Raw genomic sequence first — 13,477 nt, 5'->3', positions numbered from 1 at the left:
TTTAACTATCTGCACATATGACATTTGAAATGTCTTTATTCTTTGTAACTTTTGTGAGTGTAATGTTTACTTTTAAATTGTATTGTTTATTATCTACTTCACTGGCTTGGGCAATGTAAACATGTTTCCATGTTATATAAAAAATAAATAAAGCCCTTTGAGAGAGAGAGAGAGAGAACAGAGAGAGAGAGAGAGAGAGAGAGAGAGAGAGAGATCTACCTTGAACATCTCCAGGAGAGTCTCCTTCTTGATCTCCAGCCTCTCGAAGGGCTGCTTCTCCTTGATGATCTTCTTACACAAGTTCTCCAGGCAGGGGAAGTCATTACTGGACACTCCCCTGGAAAGAAGAGTGGAGGAGGAGGAGGCAGAGGAAGAGACTGGATTACACTGGAGTACAGGGATTGAAGAAATGGAGTGGTGGCTGGCAGAGAGAAGTAGTGGTCAGACTTGGGGGCCTCCGTCCCCCAAACCTCCAGGTGCCCTAACTTGTCTTGTAAAACAGAGTTCGTAAATGGGACGGTGCCTGAAAGAGTTTCTAATAAAGGTCAAAAATCTATTAAATAACTTCCTCCATAATTACCAAAATGGTGCCTGGACTACCAGTTCCTGTCTAAACCAGCCTCTCTATACCATACGATTCATCTCCCCAGACTGGTGATTCATTAAAACCAGCCTCTCTATACCATACGATTCATCTCCCCAGACTGGTGATTCATTAAAACCAGCCTCTCTATACCATACGATTCATCTCCCCAGACTGGTGATTCATTAAAACCAGCCTCTCTATACCATACGATTCATCTCCCCAGACTGGTGATTCATTAAAGCCGTGTCTGTTATTCTGTCTGGTTCCAAATAGCACCTAAAGTGCTCTTTAGGTGCTATTTGCGGCCCGTCAGGAAGTCTAGGATCCAGTTGCAGAGGGAGGTGTTTAGTCCCAGGGTCCTTGGCTTAGTGATGAGCTATGAGGGCCCTATGGTGTTGAACGCTGAGCTGTAGTCAATGAATAGCATTCTCACATAGGCTTTCCTCAAAGCGAGTATAGAAGTTATTTAGCTCGTCTGGTAGACTCGTGTCTCTGGGCAGATCTCGGCTGTGCTTCCCTTTGTAGTCTGTAGTAGTTTGCAAGCCCTGCCACATCCGACGAGTGTAGGAGCCGGTGTAGTACTATTCGATCTTAGTCCTGTATTGATGATTTGCCTGTTTGATGGTTCATCGAAGGGCATGGCGGGATTTCTTATAAGCTTCCGGGTTAGAGTCCTGCTCCTTGAAAGCGGCAGCTCTACCCTTTAGCTCAGTGCGAATGTTGCCTGTAATCCATGGCTTCTGGTTAGGGTATGTACGTACAGTCACTGTGGGGACGACGTCCTCAATGCACTTAATGATGAAGCCAGTGACTGATGTGGTTTAATCCTCAATGCCATAGGAAGAATCCCAGAACATATTCCAGTCTGTGCTAGCAAAATAATCCTGTAGTTTAGCATCTGCTTCATCTGACCACTTTTCTTTACAGACCGAGGTCCCACAGAAACATGGGTCTATTTTTTTGTTGTTGTATATTTGAATTGTTATTTTTACATCCCTAGTTACAGTCTTGTCCCATCGCTGCAACTTCCGTAGGGACTGGGGAGAAGCGAACGGGGAGAGGCGAACGTCAAGAGCCATGCGTCCTCCGAAACACGACCACGCTAAGCCACACTGCTTCTTGACACTAATGTGTCGGAGGAAACACCATACAGCTGGCGCCCGTGTCAGCGTGCTACCGGCCTGCCACAAGGAATCGCTAGAGCGCGATGGGACAAGGACCTCCCAGACGACGCTGGGCCAGTTGTGCGTCGCCTCATGGTCTCCCGGTTGCGGCCGGCAGCGACACAGCCCGGGATCGAACCCGGATCTGTAGTGACGTCTCAAGTACTACAGTGCCTTAAGCCGCTGCGCCACTCGGGGTCGAGATTACAACATCCTCCAATAATATGTGGCTGCTTGCCAAGCCAACTGGCATCAACATAACCTCAGTGAAGAGTCAGTTTTGTCAATTCAGGAAGTTATATTTAAATTGGAATTCTAGGAATTGGTTTTCTATTAATTGAATATCCTGAATTGACCCCAACACTGTGTCAACTTGGATGAACATATGATCTAAACACTGGAACATTCTTCCTGTTCCCACGCTTACTACTCATTCCCTGTCAGCCAGCTAGACCAATAAGACAAGTCTTTACCCGGCTCTAACTGGCCAATGAGACGAGGCGTTACTCACTCTTGGTCCAGGAACATGTCGTAGTAGAAGCCGTTCTCGATGGGCGGACCGTAACACAAACAGCCTCCGTAGACCCTCTCCATCGCCTCACCCATTATGTGGGCACTGGAGTGCCAGTACACCTGGCGAGGGGAAGAGAGTGGGGAGGATGGCGAGGGGAAGAGAGTGGGGAGGATGGCGAGGGGAAGAGAGTGGGGAGGATGGCGAGGGGAAGAGAGTGGGGAGGATGGCGAGGGGAAGAGAGTGGGGAGGATGGCGAGGGGAAGAGAGTGGGGAGGATGGCGAGGGGAAGAGAGTGGGGAGGATGGCGAGGGGAAGAGAGTGGGGAGGATGGCGAGGGGAAGAGAGTGGGGAGGATGGCGAGGGGAAGAGAGTGGGGAGGATGGCGAGGGGAAGAGAGTGGGGAGGATGGCGAGGGGAAGAGAGTGGGGAGGATGGCGAGGGGAAGAGAGTGGGGAGGATGGCGAGGGGAAGAGAGTGGGGAGGATGGCGAGGGGAAGAGAGTGGGGAGGATGGCGAGGGGAAGAGAGTGGGGAGGATGGCGAGGGGAAGAGAGTGGGGAGGATGGCGAGGGGAAGAGAGTGGGGAGGATGGCGGGGGAAGAGAGTGGGGAGGATGGCGGGGGAAGAGAGTGGGGAGGATGGCGGGGGAAGAGAGTGGGGAGGATGGCGGGGGAAGAGAGTGGGGAGGATGGCGGGGGAAGAGAGTGGGGGAGGATGGCGGGGGAAGAGAGTGGGGAGGATGGCGAGGGAAGAGAGTGGGGAGGATGGCGAGGGAAGAGAGTGGGGAGGATGGCGGGGGAAGAGAGTGGGGAGGATGGCGGGGGAAGAGAGTGGGGAGGATGGCGGGGGAAGAGAGTGGGGAGGATGGCGGGGGAAGAGAGTGGGGAGGATGGCGAGGGAAGAGAGTGGGGAGGATGGCGAGGGAAGAGAGTGGGGAGGATGGCGAGGGAAGAGAGTGGGGAGGATGGCGGGGGAAGAGAGTGGGGAGGATGGCGGGGGAAGAGAGTGGGGAGGATGGCGGGGGAAGAGAGTGGGGAGGATGGCGGGGGAAGAGAGTGGGGAGGATGGCGGGGGAAGAGAGTGGGGGAGGATGGCGAGGGAAGAGAGTGGGGAGGATGGCGAGGGAAGAGAGTGGGGAGGATGGCGAGGGAAGAGAGTGGGGAGGATGGCGGGGGAAGAGAGTGGGGGAGGAGGGCGAGGGAAGAGAGTGGGGAGGATGGCGGGGGAAGAGAGTGGGGAGGATGGCGGGGGAAGAGAGTGGGGAGGATGGCGGGGGAAGAGAGTGGGGAGGATGGCGGGGGAAGAGAGTGGGGAGGATGGCGGGGGAAGAGAGTGGGGAGGATGGCGGGGGAAGAGAGTGGGGAGGATGGCGGGGGAAGAGAGTGGGGAGGATGGCGGGGGAAGAGAGTGGGGAGGATGGCGAGGGAAGAGAGTGGGGAGGATGGCGGGGGAAGAGAGTGGGGAGGATGGCGAGGGAAGAGAGTGGGGGAGGATGGCGGGGGAAGAGAGTGGGGAGGATGGCGAGGGAAGAGAGTGGGGAGGATGGCGGGGGAAGAGAGTGGGGAGGATGGCGAGGGAAGAGAGTGGGGAGGATGGCGGGGGAAGAGAGTGGGGAGGATGGCGGGGGAAGAGAGTGGGGAGGATGGCGGGGGAAGAGAGTGGGGAGGATGGCGGGGGAAGAGAGTGGGGAGGATGGCGGGGGAAGAGAGTGGGGAGGATGGCGGGGGAAGAGAGTGGGGAGGATGGCGGGGGAAGAGAGTGGGGAGGATGGCGGGGGAAGAGAGTGGGGGAGGATGGCGAGGGAAGAGAGTGGGGGAGGATGGCGAGGGAAGAGAGTGGGGAGGATGGCGAGGGAAGATATTGGTTTCAAAGTTCCACTGTGTAGGACTTAAAACATAGTTAGTCATTATTTGCCAATGAACAAACTTGGCTCTAACTAACTACTTACTATAATCTCAGTTAAAAATCCCTAGCTAGGTTAGCTAAGTTAGCGTCTTTATCTCTTTATCTCAAATCCCTAGCTAGGTTAGCTAAGTTAGCGTCTTTATCTCGAAGGTTTAATCCAAATAGCGTTATTTTAGAGACTTATAGGGCCAGTTTCCCAGACAATGATTAAACCCAGGAGAAACTGTCCGTGTAAGTCTTTAAAAGACCTGGAGGTTGTACTTACAGCTTTAGCCTCGTCGTCATCAAACTTGAGTAGCTGCAGACTGCAGTTTTCCTCTAGAGGTCGGTCCAGGTCCCACACAGAGCTGTTCACCTTCGCTATCACCGTGGCGTCAGCTAGACCCTGACTATGAGAGACACACACACATTATAAAGTTATAACTACTCAAATTAATCTGTTATAATAGAGGCCTGTCCAGGTTGTCTGCAAGAGCCTAAATACAGGGATAGCTGTGTTATTACAGAGTCATCATTAGAATACAGGGATAGCTGTGTTATTACAGAGTCATCATTAGAATACAGGGATAGCTTAGTGATCCTTCAGGATGGGTGGGTACCCCACGGGGCGGTTGAGCTAACGTAGGCTAATGCGATTAGCATGAGGGTGTAAGTAACAAGAACATTTCCCAGGACATAGACATATCTGATATTGGCAGAAAGCTTAAATTCTTGTTAATCTAACTGAACTGTCCTATTTACAGTAGCTATTACAGTGAAATAATACCATGCTATTGTTTGAGGAGAGTGCACAGTTATGAACTTGAAAATGTATTAATAAACCAATTAGGCACATTTGGGCAGTCTTGATACAACATTTTGAACAGAAATACAATGGTTCATGGATCAGTCTAAAACTTTGCACATACACTGCTGCCATCTAGTGGCCAAAATCTAAATTGCACCTGGAATAATAATTTATGGCCTCTTGCATTTCAATGATGGTACAATTTTTTTTTATACAGAGGAACGGTTGGTTTTGTCTTTGTATCATCTTTTACCAGATCTATTGTGTTATATTCTCCTACATTAACTGAACATTTCCACAAACTTCAAAGTGTTTCCTTTCAAATGGTATCAAGAATATGCATATCCTTGCTTCAGGTCCTGAGCTACAGGCAGATAGATTTGGGTTTGTCATTTTAGGAGAAAATTGAGGGGGAAAATTGAGGGGGAAAAAAGGGTCCGATCCTTATTAAGAGGTGTCATATTAGAATTCGTAATAATAATATTTGTGTTATTACAGTGTCATTATTAGAAACAGATGCATCAGACACGCACATTTAAATTGACACCCCAACACACACACACAATATGCCAGTCCTTAAAGATAACAAGCAGACCCATCACATGATGCAGTCACCACAATGCTTGGAATATTGGAGAGTGGTATTCAGTAATGTGTTGTATTTGTCCCAAACATAAACATATGTATTCAGGACAAAAAGTGAATTGCTTTCTCACATTTTGTGGCAGTATTACTTAAGTGCTTTGTTGCAAACAGGACGCATGTTTTTGAATATTTTGTATTCTGTACAGGCTTCCTTCTTTTCACTCTGACAATTAGATTAGTATTGTGGAGTAACTACAATGCTGTTGATCCATCCTCAGTTTATCACAGCCATTAAACTCAGACCAATGAGAAACAAGATTCTCTGGTCTGATGAAACCAAGATTTAACTCTTTGGCCTGAATGCCAAGTGTCAGGTCTGGAGGAAACCTGGCACCATCCCTACGGTGAAGCATGGTGGTGACAGCATCATGCTGTGGGGATGTTATTCAGAGACAGGGACTGGGAGACTAGTCAGGATCGAGGGAAAGTTGAACAGAGCAAAGTACAGAGAGATCGTTGATGAAAACCTGCTCCAGAGCGCTCAGGACCTCAGACTGGGGCAAACGTTCACGACGTTCACCAGGACAATGACCGTAAGCACACAGCCAAGACAACGCAAGAGTGGCTTCGGGACAAGTCTCTGAATGTCCTTGAGTGGCCCAGCCAGAGCCCGGACTTGAACCCGATCGAACATCTCTGGAGAGACCTGAAAATAGCTGTGCAGCAACGCTCCCCATCCAACCTGACAGAGCTTGAGAGGATCTGTAGAGAATAATGGGAGAAACTCCCCAAATACAGGTGTGCCACGCCCTCCACAGAGGCCGTTCTGGACGCCACGCCATCCACAGAGGCCGTTCTGGACGCCACGCCATCCACAGAGGCCGTTCTGGACGCCACGCCATCCACAGAGGCCGTTCTGGACGCCACGCCATCCACAGAGGCCGTTCTGGACGCCACGTCATCCACAGAGGCCGTTCTGGACGCCACGCCCTCCACAGAGGCCGTTCTGGACGCCACGCCCTCCACAGAGGCCGTTCTGGACGCCACGCCCTCCACAGAGGCCGTTCTGGACGCCACGCCCTCCACAGAGGCCGTTCTGGACGCCACGCCCTCCACAGAGGCCGTTCTGGACGCCACGCCCTCCACAGAGGCCGTTCTGGACGCCACGCCCTCCACAGAGGCCGTTCTGGACGCCACGCCCTCCACAGAGGCCGTTCTGGACGCCACGCCCTCCACAGAGGCCGTTCTGGACGCCACGCCCTCCACAGAGGCCGTTCTGGACGCCACGCCCTCCACAGAGGCCGTTCTGGACGCCACGCCCTCCACAGAGGCCGTTCTGGACGCCACGCCCTCCACAGAGGCCGTTCTGGACGCCACGCCCTCCACAGAGGCCGTTCTGGACGCCACACCCTCCACAGAGGCCGTTCTGGACGCCACACCCTCCACAGAGGCTGTTCTGGACGCCACGCCCTCCACAGAGGCATAAATCCCAGGACGAGAAGGACGGTATGAACATCGGAGTACCGCCCAGCCTACTGAATAGCATACCAGGCCAGTCACAACACAAACTTCTGGGTACCGCCCAGCCTACTGAATAGCATACCAGGCCAGTCACAACATATTTCTTTCACAGTATATCAAAATGAACTTTTACCAGTTGAATGTAGACAAACATAATATTTTTCTATTATAAACAACTTTGAAGATTTTGGGGTTTAAACAAAATTTGCAAATGAGCCATGTTGCATAATAAAGTATGTTGAGTAATGTCGCGCAACTGATTACGGATAGAAGTAGGCCTAGGCTACCTGGCCCGCGCGCAAATGTATGTGTCCATTTGGGATGTCTGATCGGTAAGACAATCAAATAATCACCACCACTAATGAACCGTGGAGCTTCTCAATGTATTTTATTCTTCAATCAAGTAAACAGTCTCTTTTTTACATCCAATGAGAATGACAATAGTTACTCAATAAAGTTGAAAAATTGTTAGAGCTCTCTCCCTTTTGATAACCACCGATACCACCGAGGCTCATAAAATACCCGATTAATTTTGATCCCTTGTGGAAATACAGCTGTTTCTGTCCAGAGCTCACTGGTGCCTGAGGGGCCAGAACAGTTGGTACAATGCTGCAAGTTTGTTGGCAAGTTTTATTTGTTGGCTATATGTGGGATATTTTTACCTAGTTGGCAATAGAACAAAAGCACGTTATAATTTAAATGAAAATGTGAAGAAATTGTAAGAAATGGTAAATTGGCACTCCACATTTAAAAGGTTGCAGACCCTGGTTGTAGCCTATTACCGGCAACGTCAGGAGCTTAATAACAGAATCGGCGAAGGCCAGCAGGCGAAAGATTATTTCATCAAACAGTGTGCTTAAAGCATTAGACAAGCTCAGTGCATATAGCTGCTTTTATTAAAACACATTCATTCAAATGTTTTAGCAGGATGTTACAAATACCTGTATAGCAAGAATCAAGTTACTTTTTTTGGTCTCGTCGCCTTGGCTCCTCCTGCCACTCACAGACAGACCCCAGGCCCCTCCTCCTGCCACTCACAGACAGACCCCAGGCCCCTCCTCCTGCCACTCACAGACAGACCCCAGGCCCCTCCTCCTGCCACTCACAGACAGACCCCAGGCCCCTCCTCCTGCCACTCACAGACAGACTCCAGGCCCCTCCTCCTGCCACTCACAGACAGACCCCAGGCCCCTCCTCCTGCCACTCACAGACAGACCCCAGGCCCCTCCTCCTGCCACTCACAGACAGACCCCAGGCCCCTCCTCCTGCCACTCACAGACCCCAGGCCCCTCCTCCTGCCACTCACAGACAGACTCCAGGCCCCTCCTCCTGCCACTCACAGACAGACCCCAAGCCCCTCCTGCCACTCACAGACAGACCCCAGGCCCCTCCTCCTGCCACTCACAGACAGACCCCAGGCCCCTCCTCCTGACACTCACAAAGATTAAATATCACTTCTTCCTCTCTGACAGCAAGCAGTTTCAACTCGCTTTATGCAGTTGAGGTTTGAACCAACAGAATCAGTCGATGTGCATGGATCTGGTTAAATTTGTATCAAAAAAGGGCATTTTGATATACAGACTTGAAAACCACATCAGTGATTGCAAAAATACAGGTCAACTATTTTGATAAAATAATTTGATTATTTATGGGTCTTGTGGTTGTGGAAGGAGTATATTTATACAGGTATGAATACAAGCGCTCAATTCACTGGATTATTTGTGACTATATTTGTGTATTGATCTTTAATTGTGCAACAAAATATATTTAGAGAAATTTTCAAAAATTGAGATATCAAGAAAAGCCCATAGGTTTGAAGAAATGGAGATATCATTTTTAGGCCATATAGCCCTGCCCTATGGTAGGGTTTAGGTAGGTAAGGGGACTGTCTCACCTGATGCCAGCAGCCACCTGGTAGGGTGTGGTCTTCCAGGACTCAGCCTCCACCACCTTCCCATCTGGCAGAGTCACCTTGATGGGTTTACTGTCCTTCTCTGCCCTCTCGGCCATCAGAGCATCATGCTCCTCCTTCAGTTTAGTGTACAGGGACAGACGCTCCTCCATGTACCCAGGAGGAGGGGACAGCTAGAGGGGGAAGAATGAAGAGAGTGAATCCTTCAGTCTGGTGAACAGAGAGAGATGCTCCGCTATCCACAGGAGAGGAGGGGACAGCTAGAGGGGGAGAGTGAGAATGGACAGGGGGGGGTGGAGAGAAGTGAGAGACCGTAAGTGAACGGACGGACGGGAATGACAAGAGTGTAAGTGAACACACGGGTAGGGGGAGAGAGTATAAGTGAGTGAACAGACAGCTAGAGGGGAAAGGAGAGAAGTCTTGAGCTGTGTGTATCAAGACAGCTAGAGGACGGAGGAGAGATGGACAGAAGGAGAGATTGAGACAGTGACTGCCATCTACTCCGCCACTTACCTCTGTCTTCCCACCAGCGTCTCCTGCTGCAGCCTTCTTCTTCTTCTTCTCTCCATCTTTGCCTCCTCCTCCCTGAACAAAAGTCAGATAATGGGTGTGGTTAACTCCTGAATAAACATTGACCATAACTGCATTAGTCATAACTAACCAATTATATTTATTTGACCTTTATTTAACCAGGTAGACCAGTTGAGAACAAGTTCTCATTTACAACTGCGACCTGGCCAAGATAAAGCAAAGCATTGCGACACAAACAACACAGAGTTACAGTGCATTTAACTACATTATCTAGGCCACACAGAGCAGCCAAACCTGCTGTGCAAACAAGGTTGAGACTGTTGTTGACACAACTAGTTAGGATGGCGAGCATTATAGAACATAGCGCCCAAACTCTAGGCCGCATTCTAACAAAGGTACGTTCATTATGAACGTCGCCAAAGGCATGGAGCCGAGATCAGGCTTTGTGGAAACTACCTCCGACTACAACGAGTAGCCAAAGGTCAATACTTCAAAACATTTAAATTATGAAATGCCCACGTTGCACCTGTGTTTGTCCTTTGTAGTTGCGTATCTTTCTTTGCTGAAATCTCTAGTTTTTCAATCAACGTTAATCAAATACAACCACCGACCGTTTTCTCATTGCTGTTGCTCTAAAACGGCAACTCAGCGCATGTGCCCGTTTAATTCAACAAGGAAAGTCGGTAGTGGTATTTGATCAACGTTTATTGAATAACTTTGTTTCAGCAAACAGATAAAAATACACGCAACTAGAGGACAAACATAGGTACAAGGTGGGCCTTTCGTAATTATATATATTTTAAGTATTGATGTGGTAGGAGCTAGATTCCACAATGCCTGGTCTCGGCTCCACGCCGTTAGTGAAGTTCATCAGAAACTTCTTTCACCAAGACGCCTTCGTCCAACAACTTAGCTATGTGTAACGGAAATGTGTCATGATCAAGGGCTAAATAGAGTATACATAGAACAAATGGAATATAGGGCATCAATACAGAATACGATACAATAATAGTAAAACAATTAAATTCACACGAGACATTATACAGTACTATAGCTAGCTACTGTAACTAACTCTGCAATCAATAGCCTAACAAAGTATAGCTAGCTAATTCGAAGATAGTATTAAATAGCTTACTGAAATGTTTAAGATAAGGAATATTCTTTGAGAAGCCGTTATTATATATTGAGGAGTAAAGCCCTTGCTAACGATAGCTAGCTGTCATATGTATCAGATTGGCTAACAGTTAGCTATCTAGTTAGCTTAGCATCAGGTCAACAATGATGACAGCATGCATGCGTGATGGTACGCAAAGGGACTTAGCCAATAGCCACGCTACCTTTTTCCCTTCGTCAACTTTCAACTCCTTCATTTGCTCCGCCATGCTCTTTTCCGACATTATACGATTACTATACCCGTAAATATATATTGTATATGGTGTTTAACTGAATCAGTTCAGCCAGCTCACCGGCAAGATCGTGTCCCGGATATTGCGTGATACTTTCGTCACTAACTGATGCAATCATTGCTGATTTGATTGACAGCAGCGTTGAGCCAATTATGGCTCGCGTCGTGGATTTGTGGCGGTCGTCAGTAGTTAACCACAGCCACAAAGTCATACACCCCGCCTATTTCTACCATTTCGCTTCTCTAAAATCTGTTTCTAAACCTAACCACACTGCTAACATTATGCCTAACCCGAACCTTTAATGAAGACCAAAAAACACATTTTGTGTTCATGAATTTTTACCATAAATTCCATTTCGACTTTGTGGCTGTGGTAACTAATGGAAACAGTTGGTTGCAGTAATATTATGCTGTGGTGGGGAGAAGAAAAAAAAATCTGCAAAACATGATTCACAAATTTCAGAAGAAATTTGAATGCTGTTCATAGACTAAGGCTCAGCATTTAACACCATAATGCCCTCTAAGCTAAGGTCCCTAGGACTGAACACCTCCCTCTGTATCCTGGACTTCCTGACGGGCAGCCCCAGATGGTGAGGGTAGGCAACAACACATCCGCAACGCTGACCCTCAACACTGGAGTCCCTCAAATGTTTTTAAATGATGCACAATTTCTTCCAGAAAACTGTTGAAATTAAAAAACATTTTGGTATCCACATATGTATGTCCTCAGGGCTCCCGAGTGGCGCAGCGGTCTAAGGCACTGCATCTCAGTGTAAGAGGCGTCACTGCAGTCCCTGGTTCGTATCCAGGCTGCATCACATCTGGCCGTGATTGGGGGTCCCATAGAGTGGTGCACAATTGGCCCAGTGTCGGCCGTGGTAGGCCGCCATTATCAATAAAAAGTTGTTAAATAAAAAATTTAAAAAATAAAAAAATGTCTTCAGTGTACCGTTGAACAAAACAAAAATCTGAATAATTTACTAAATGTTAGCTTATTCCACAAAGAAATCCTAAAATGGCCTGGCTGATATTATTGGCACCTTCTAGAAGTAGCTTTAAACCTCTTATGGCTGAGATCGGCTAAGATCCCGTTAACTGGAACAATTTGACAACAGCCAGTGAAAGTGCAGGGCGCCAAATTCAAAACAACAGAAATCTTTTAATTAAAATTCCTCAAACATAGAAGTATTTTACACCATTTTAAAGATAAACTTGTTAATCCCACCACAGTGTCCGATTTCAAAAAGGCTTTACGACGAAAGCACACCAAAAGATGATGTTAGGTCTGCACCTATTCACAGAAAAACACAGCCATTTGTCCAGCCAAAGAGAGGAGTCACAAAAAGCAGAAATAGAGATAAAATTAATCACTAACCTTTGATGATCTTCATCAGATGACACACATAGGACTTCATGTTACACAACACATGTCTGTTTTGTTCGATAAAGTGCATATTTATATCCAAAAATATCAGTTTACATTGGCGCATTATGTTCAGTAATGTTTTGCTTCCAAAACATCCGGTGATTTTGCAGAGAGCCACATCAATTTACAGAAATACTCATCATAAACTTTAATATAAAATACAAGTGTTATGCACAGAATTAGAGATATACTTCTCCTTAATGCAACCGCTGTGTCAGATTTAAAAAAGCTTTACGGAAAAAGCAAACCATGCAATAATCGGAGTACAGCACTCAGACAACAAAACCAGCCATACAGATATCCGCCATGTTGGAGTCAACAGAAGTCAGAACTAGCGTTATAAATATTCACTTACCTTTGATGATCTTCATCAGAATGCACTCCCAGGAATCCCAGTTCCACAATAAATGTTTGATTTGTTCGATAAAGTACACCATTTATGTCCAAATAACTCCTTTTTGTTCGCGCGTTTAGCCTAGTAATCCAAATTCATGAGGCGTGAGCAGACGAAAAGTCCAAAAGTTCCGTTACAGTCCGTAGAAACATGTCAAACGATGTATAGAATCAATCTTTAGGATGTTTTTATCATAAATCTTCAATAATGTTTCAACCGGAGAATTACTTTGTCTTCAGAAATGCAATGGAATGCAAGCTAACTCTCACGTGAATGTGCGTGGTCAGCTCGTGGCACTCTGCCAGACCCCTGACACAAAGAGCCCTCATTCCCCCCTCCTTCACAGTAGAAGCATCAACCAAGGTTCTAAAGACTGTTGACATCTAGTGGAAGCCTTAGGAAGTGCAATATGACCAATATCCCACTGTGTATTCGATAGGCGATGAGTTGAAAAACTACAAACCTCAGATTTCCCACTTCCTGGTTGGATTTCTTCTCAGGTTTTTGCCTGCCATATGAGTTCTGTTATACTCACAGACATCATTCAAACAGTTTTAGAAACTTCAGAGTGTTTTCTATCCAAATATATTAATAATATGCATATCTTAGCTTCTGGGACTGAGTAGCAGGAAGTTTACTCTGGGCACCTTATTCATCCAAGCTACTCAATACTGCCCCCAGCCATAAGAAGTTTTAACACGCTTTTTGTCCATTAATACACTTCTTCATTTCCTGCACTGTGTTATCAT

The 13,477-nt window shown here is 47.5% G+C and overlaps 1 protein-coding gene across 1 annotated transcript in view; it reads right to left on the bottom strand.

Annotated features, from left to right (window-relative positions):
• The window catches only part of LOC120017344 (threonine--tRNA ligase 1, cytoplasmic-like), a 34,918-nt gene extending 23,917 nt beyond the window's left edge, over positions 1-11,001 (bottom strand). Inside the window, exons 1-6 of the mRNA XM_038988747.1 lie at positions 10,841-11,001; positions 9,486-9,557; positions 8,955-9,145; positions 4,433-4,556; positions 2,261-2,382; positions 220-337 (exon numbers count right to left, since the gene is read on the bottom strand). Of these exons, the coding sequence (XP_038844675.1) occupies positions 220-337; positions 2,261-2,382; positions 4,433-4,556; positions 8,955-9,145; positions 9,486-9,557; positions 10,841-10,900 (687 nt within the window). The 5' untranslated portion in view covers positions 10,901-11,001. The remainder of the gene's footprint in view (positions 1-219; positions 338-2,260; positions 2,383-4,432; positions 4,557-8,954; positions 9,146-9,485; positions 9,558-10,840) is intronic.
• Between the last annotated feature and the right edge of the window lie 2,476 nt (positions 11,002-13,477).

Source organism: Salvelinus namaycush, chromosome 1 (genome assembly GCF_016432855.1).
Source record: "Salvelinus namaycush isolate Seneca chromosome 1, SaNama_1.0, whole genome shotgun sequence".
Taxonomy (NCBI): Eukaryota; Metazoa; Chordata; class Actinopteri; order Salmoniformes; family Salmonidae; genus Salvelinus; species Salvelinus namaycush.
Note: the sequence above shows the minus strand (reverse complement) of the source record. Positions and strands in the feature narration are given on the sequence as shown.